Source organism: Pterocles gutturalis, unplaced genomic scaffold (assembly GCF_000699245.1).
Source record: "Pterocles gutturalis isolate BGI_N339 unplaced genomic scaffold, ASM69924v1 scaffold6067, whole genome shotgun sequence".
NCBI classification, from domain to species: Eukaryota; Metazoa; Chordata; class Aves; order Pterocliformes; family Pteroclidae; genus Pterocles; species Pterocles gutturalis.
In genome coordinates this window covers 17417-24764 of record NW_010115150.1, presented here as the reverse complement: position 1 = coordinate 24764, position 7348 = coordinate 17417, and the positions used below count along the sequence as shown (strand labels likewise).

Below are 7348 nucleotides of genomic sequence, written 5' to 3'. Positions count from 1 at the left end.
GAGGGAGGAACACACCAGCCAAGACATGTCAGAACCTCTCAGATGCTTGAAAATTAAACCTCGGCCCGTCACCTGCACCATCGGTCCCTCGTGATGCCGCCTGGGCAGAGGTGGGGCTGGTGCCCGCGTCCCGCTGCTGTCCTGAGACCCGGGATCAGGCCAAAGCATCCTTCGTTCCTGCATCCTCTTCTTTTCTCCCTTGGATGACTTTTAAAAGCCTTTGCTTTCCTTGGCTCATACAATATCAATCTCAGAAGGAAAACAAGCCAGCACACAGTCATCTTCCCAATGAGAAATGCTGAAAACCCTCTACCGGCAGAGACGACCCGGACAGGTTCATGCGGCATTTCTGGCAGATCCCACCATCTGTGGTTCCCCTTCCCCGTGTCCCTCAGAGCTGTCTCAGCGGAGGGAGGTTATTCGAGCAATTCCCTTGTCACGACGGCTTCTGAATTAACCTTGACGTTCCCCGGGGGGTTATTAGGACATCCCATAGCCTCTCGGCTCAGACCAGCAGCTCTTGGCACTGCAAGGCTGGCCTTCATCCGTACAGCACAGCCGCACGCAAGACGACAAAACTCAAATATTATCTCAGCAGCAAAGCAGAGCAGGTGCCCTGTTGAACTCCATCTCCTCTCCCCCAAAAGCTCCTCTGATCCTACCGTGCACCAGAGCAACCAGAGCAAGAACCACGAGCTGCGAAATGTGAATTTTCTGCCTGCACCAGCACCCACGTGAGCAGCTCAGGAAAGAATTTATGACCTACCCGGCTAACACCAGCCCCTTCTCAGCCTTGCAGGGGCCAGGACTGCTGCAGGAGCTGCATATTGAGGAATCTTTCCGTCTGTACAACCCAGCAGCCGCATCTCTGCGATGCTGCCGACACATTTGTACCATCAGCCCTGTGCCTACTCCTCGTCCATCCTCCGCGCAGACACACGGCACATCCGCTGCCACCCGCTGCCCTGGTCCCGCTCCCTCCAAAGCACCGCGTGCTCTGAATTCCTCCCGTTCGTCAGAAACACATCCAGCAGGGATCTCCCAGAAAAGGGAGAGACCGTTTCTTGATAATCCTGCCCTTGAAAGAAGAGACCGCAGCTCCAGGGAATATGTCAGTCACCAGAACTGAACAAATGCCTGGTTCACGGGGGTACCTCCTGCTCGCTGAACTCCCAGGGAGATGCTAAGAGAAGAATATAAATAGAGGGGCACAGGGGAGGGAGAAGAGCTTGTGCGATACGTTCCCTGCAGCAACCTGAGCCCAGCGCTAACACGAGGGGGGGAGATGCCACAGTACCTTCAATGGGCAGCAGGATGACGCGCGAGTGGTCGTAGGCAATCACGTTGGCGTAACGGTTTTTGGGCTTGTTCACTTCCAGGTTGGAGTGCTCCCAGGTGAACTGCTGGCCAGGGTCGATGGACTGGAGGAATCGGGAAAGAAAACAGAAGAGTCAGAGAGGAGACAGCAGCAAATCAAGCTCTGAACACCTTGTCTGCGTGGGACAGATCATGGCTCTGAGGGTCTGGCTGAGGATGAAGATCACAGCATTCACCCCTGGCTTCCCTCAAGAACCGGTTTTTCCTGTATGAACACTCCAGCCTGGTGGCACAGCGTGCTCTCGTCCCATCTCCCTTGGCCCCGAGCACACCCTGAGATAATCTGAGATCATCCCCCCCCCCCCCCCCCCCGGCACGATGCTGTGCAACCCAGCGGCAAAAGCATCAGTGCAACTTCAGGCTGCAACACAGAGACTTGGATCCTACTTCTGCTGGGGCTGCTCTGGATTAATTACAGCCCGGCGTCACCGACGGTGACAAACGGCCGGCAACCAGAGAGAACAAGGGGAACAACTGCATCGGGATGTATTTATGAAATGATGAAGAGGCTCCGTCTGTGCACGGTTACACTAAACAACGATTAAGAGGGCATAAATATACCCGTGCCTTGGTGAGCACTAATACCTGGAGAAGAAGATACTCCAGCTAGGACGAGGTTTCTAACCAGGCGTGCCAGGACGGTGTGAAACATCAGGGAACGCCCTTGCTCTCGTGGGCAGCGGGAAAGGACCGGGCTGCACCGTACAGAGGCAATCACTTGGGACCACAAAATATCAGTGCCAGGGGTCTTCCAGGTGTGAAGTGGGGAGAAAGCACCCCAGGAGCCTGGCAGGGCGGGCACCTGCCTGCTCAGAGGGTAGGAGGGTGCGTCTCCCCAGATAGAGGAGGGGTACGGACCTTGGCCCTAAGAAACTGCATCAACGTGGTTTTTTCCTAGAAGGGATGAAGCAGTAAACAATGAAATTCACTGGAGAGAAAAATCCTCTCTGCCTGTCCTGGTGATTTATGCCAGGTTTGGTGGTGATTGTTTTTTTCGGGCACCTGCCTGCTCAGAGGGTAGGAGGGTGCGTCTCCCCAGATAGAGGAGGGGTACGGACCTTGGCCCTAAGAAACTGCATCAACGTGGTTTTTTCCTAGAAGGGATGAAGCAGTAAACAATGAAATTCACTGGAGAGAAAAATCCTCTCTGCCTGTCCTGGTGATTTATGCCAGGTTTGGTGGTGATTGTTTTTTTTTTTTTTCTCTCTAAAGTCCAGCTGTCCCAGATATGGAAATTAGGTTAATTACGTTTACCTCTAAATCCTCAGCCAGAGAATTAAATAAAACAAGGGCTTAATTCCTTCATCATTTTGCAGAGCCCTAGGGGTTTGCCTCAATTGGAGCCTTGGCAGGAGCGTGCCGAGTTGCCTTTCCCTCTGCTCGCTCTCCCTTGCTCCCAGCCGGTGGGGACAGCATCCCGGCCGGTGGGGACAGCATCCTGCACACCCCTGCCTGGATTCATCCCTTTGAGCCCCCTGCCTGTGCCGACCCCCCAGCCCCCCGGCACAGCTCAGCTCCAGCAGTCGTGGCAGCGATGGTACAAACCCACCCGACACAAACGTCCTCTCGCCGCGGAGCGTTTCTAACTAATGGGTATTTATCCTGTTGTAATGTGTCTGTTTGCTCTCTATCCCTCTCATCTCGCCTGGCGTTCATTTCATTAGCGATGTTTGTTTAGCTCTGGCTCTCCCACTAGAGGAGGTTGCGCTGGAACGAAGCCAGGGCACTTGGGATATTGCATGATGCAAATCAGCCTTGGAAATCCGGACAGAGCATATTAACAGGCTGCTGCTCCCCCCGCACCCCAACGCAGGGTGAAGGACCCCAGCAGGGCAAATGCACCTTCTCCGATGGGCAAACCCCGCTCCGTGGGTACGGAGCTGCCAGCACAGAACTGCTCCACACACGCCGATGTTTGCAGGGAGAAAGCATCCCAGGATCCGTCCTTTGTTTGGAAAAATATCCCCTCGCTCTCTGCCTGCAAACAGAACTAGGCAGCCTAGGCTAAAAATATCGGGGCATTTTATGTCTTCGAACAACAACAACAATTCAGTCCTATGTTCAATCTGCAATGAAAGTGACCCGACAGCCCCAGCAGCACTGGGTGCTCGCACTGGGTTTAACTGGTGCTGCTGCAGGCGCAGCACCACGGGCGGGCAGGAGTGGGTTTGTGCAAGCACACAGCTCTTCCCCGCCTGCCCACAAGGACGCCAGGCTACGCAGCGGCAGTACGATGCTCTTCGCCTTTCCCCCTCAGCCTGCCTCGGGACCGGCCCGACCCGTCAGCCCTGGCAAGGTGGGAATTTTACAGCCCTGGACGGTGATTTGAAATGTAAATCCAGCAGCTGCAGCTCTGCCTGGCTGGTCGCCTGCAGGAGCCCTTTTGAGTAACCAAACATTATCAGGAAGGAGGAAAAAAAAGCATAAAACCCTCAGACAAGCAAGGAAGGTACGAATCATCCCGTTTTCTCAGCATTTAGGTCCGAAATGCATCTCCCTTCGCGAAGGGAGCTCAGCCCCTGCCCAGCGTGCCCCCTCTTTGGGCAGGAGTGGCTCACGGACCAAGCCTCTTGCTTTTTTATGATCTGGGACTGAACCCAGCAAAACACCGAGCAAGTACTTCATTTTCAATACATCAATAGCTTTTTGATTTCAACTAACCAGATCCTTAAAATGAAGCTGTGTTTATCTGGATGAGGGGCTGTCTGAATTCCCTAATTCCCTGGCTCTGCAAACCCATGCACAGCACTCACTCTTGCTCATACCTCATACTCTTGGGACAATTTCAGGTTATCATTAGCTTTGAGATGCTCTGTGTGTTCAGCCAGCTCGGAAACGGGGATTGGTGGGTGGCTGAGCATACCTAAAAGACAAGACAGCAGGAAAAGAATCTCATTGAATAATAACTAAAATTCACAACGGTTGCACATTTTATAAGAAAGAAGAAACAAGGAAAGAAAAAAATTACAATGTAAGATCTGCAATGAAAGTAGGGAGGTTAGAAGAGAAGAATTCAGGGCTCGAAATTGTGTCCTTGGAAGTAAAAAAAATAAAAATCAAGGAAATTAAAAAAAAAAAAAACCAGTAAAATGAGAGTGTTCCCGTGATGGCCCCACTTTCAATGTGTAAATCAGAGCAAAACAAAAAGGAAAATCCAAAGAGCAGATGCGTGTTAGCGATTCCAATAGTGGACTTAAAATGAGCAAACGCTGCCAGAGGAACCTACGCAGCAAATGTTACAGCACCCGCAATGATCATAAACAAACTCCAACACAAAAGAAGGGAAGGGGCAGGGATCCAGCCAGCCGTGGTGATGTGGGGCAGGGGACGGGAATGCAGATGGGGGGAAGCAGGGGAGGCTTTCCAGGAATTGTCCTTTGCCCAGCATCGGCTCTGGAAGTGTCTTGGTGAGCTCATGGAGGCAGTGGGCTGACCTTCACCGCTCCAAGAGTGCAACCAGGTATGGAAATGCCAGGCACTGGCTCTTCCTCCTGCTCACGGCTGGCGGATGATGTTCCTTCTGCATCATCCGTGGATGGATGCTGTTCCTCTCCCACCTGCGGGCAGGCTGTACCAGCCCCGTCGCAGTCTCTGCTGGGATGGTGCTACCTTTGGTGATGGAGAGGCAAAAGATCCTCTTCCCCTTTTCTCAGTCTGGGGGCTGGGAAATAATTTTCTGGGGAGATGGATGCCTCACGACCCTGGTTTACCTGCTGCCCTGGCAATTCTCACCAACACTCAGCTGTGCTCGTCCCAAGGCAGACAGAACTGCCGGGGAACAGGCTCGATCTTCTCCGAGATGTCCTGGGAGTGGGAGGGCCACACTGAAGGGACATCTCAGCCAGGAACGGGGCAGACTCGGGGTTCAGTCTGCAGCGGGATTTGCACATCCTGCTCCGAGACGGGCAGCTGGAGGTCTGGAAAGGGCAGGGATCTTCCTGTCCCATCATCAAAAATAGCTAAGCTACAAACCAAGGTGGAAAAGCGCTCCGTGCTTTGCTCATCTGCATTGGATGATGTTTTTCCAAAGGCTTCCCATGCTGGCTGCCGCCTGGTCCCGCTACGAACGGCGGCAGACAGGCGAGGACAGCAGCATGCCGAGAAGCCCTGGGCAGTGTCCCCAATGAGAAGGACAGGAGTGGAGAAGAGATGGAAGCCAGGGAAAATTTCGAGCCCCGTGGGTGTTGGGTGTGTGACAAAGCAGCGGCGGTGGCAGCAGCATGGTCAGATACTCTGAAAACTCAGCACAGAGATGGCAAAGCAAGCATGACATCCTCAGTTTTACAGTGACTTGTAGAGAGATGCTGCCTCTCCCAGGCCTGGGGACAGGACCCGTGTGCCACAGAGCGGGGATCTGAGCCACCGCTCCAACAGGTTCCTCCTAAGCTAACTAGACATCTGTTTCCAGCACAGGGAAGTCTGGCTGCAAATGTAAGGATGGGGGGGAGTAAACAGCCCACAAAAATAACCCCAAAGTGTTCTGGAGGCTGCGCTGCCTCCGTTCTCCTCTGCTGAGGACCAGGGCAGTGTCTCTCCCAGCTCACGGAGGAGAAGCTCGTGGTTAATCTTTTGCTGTCCTGTAGCCCACGGCACCTGGAGAAGGATTCCTCCTTTGCTTCCCACCCTGCACCGGGAGGTGGCTGCCATCCACCCCAGTCCCACAGCAGCAGATGCAGACTGGGGGCACTGGGAGGAACTGGTCCCATCTCTGGCCGTGTGGGACGGGACAGCCACCCTGTCTGAGATGTCCAAGATCAGAAATAAAACCAAGTAAATATTATAAAGACTCTTCTCAGCGTCTGTCCTTCTGCCTCGGGAAGCGGGGGCTGAATTCGGCAGCACACGTACCTTCAGCTGGAGCATTAGAGCAAAGCCAAACCCGACCCAGAACAACTTCTGGCAACTTGATAAACCACCTCCAGATCTCTGGGGCTCACCCCTGGCTGATCTCCTCCCCTTGGGCCGGGAGGCAGCTCTGCTGCTACCACCCAACTCTGCTGCAACAAGCTGGAGATTATTCACTGAAGCACGCTTAGTACACAGGGCTGCCAGTGAAATCCCAAATGATGAACGTACAGGTTAGAAGGGAAAAAAACCCACAAACAGAAAACCTAGTAATAATGAGCAAGCGACAAAAAATCCCCAGATTCCCTTTGGCTCAGAAGACACGGAGCAACGTGTGCATTCCCTCTGAGCACGTGGGGAAGGCTCGCTGGGGAACGAGAATTCACATTCTCCTTGAAGGCATTTTACAAGTTTTCTCCATAAAAGCTCCAGGAAAAGCCCTCAGTGTGCCCAGCCCCTGAAGCCAGCTCCGTCTCTTTGCTGGGGAACATCCTGCCCCCGTCTCCACCCCCCTGGCCGAGAGCACATGGGAACCTGCCTTGTTGTGCTGCTGTTAACGACAGCAATCTCCTTGTCCGATCGATTTCTGGGGCTCTCTAGAATAAAAAAAGACTGGAAACCTCTGCAGCGATAAACACTTTCCTGGTCAAAATGCCAAGTGCATCGGGGTTCCCATGAAGATCCGGGAGGAGCTTGGGATGAAAGGACCAGGAGCGGTCGTGCCCAGCGGCCCCAGCTGCTGCGGCAGCAGCTTCTCTTTTGTCTGCTTTGAGTCAATAAGTTGTTTTTAGACAAGAAGGGAAATGGCTCGAGCAGGTTCCTCTGCTCAGCAGCCTCCTGGCTACCTGGGGGGCTGCAAACCCAGAGACCTCCCGCTGCAGCGAGGGTGGTGGGGGGGCTGAGGGGCAGCCAGGGACCAGCACGGCTTGAAAAAAACCACACAACCCCCTCTGAGGGGGTCGAGGGGAGGTGGGAGGTGGGCTAGGACAGTATTGGCAGGAGCCTTCAGTACCAAAGGGACCAATATTTGGATTAAACTAGTGAGAAAAAAGTCCCAGCCTCCAAGCACAAGCAGCATCTGCGATTCTTCACGTTTGTCAGCTGAAACCTCACATCTCCTTCCCAG

At 53.7% G+C, this 7348-nt stretch overlaps 1 protein-coding gene across 1 annotated transcript in view; it reads right to left on the bottom strand.

The window, feature by feature from the left end:
- Window positions 1–7348, bottom strand: part of LOC104462919 (receptor-type tyrosine-protein phosphatase S-like) — a gene marked incomplete at its 5' end in the record, with an annotated part of 33602 nt that overhangs the window by 9137 nt on the left and 17117 nt on the right. The window contains 2 exons of the mRNA XM_010075070.1: window positions 1298–1421; window positions 4143–4240. Coding sequence (XP_010073372.1) covers window positions 1298–1421; window positions 4143–4240 — 222 coding nt within the window. The remainder of the gene's footprint in view (window positions 1–1297; window positions 1422–4142; window positions 4241–7348) is intronic.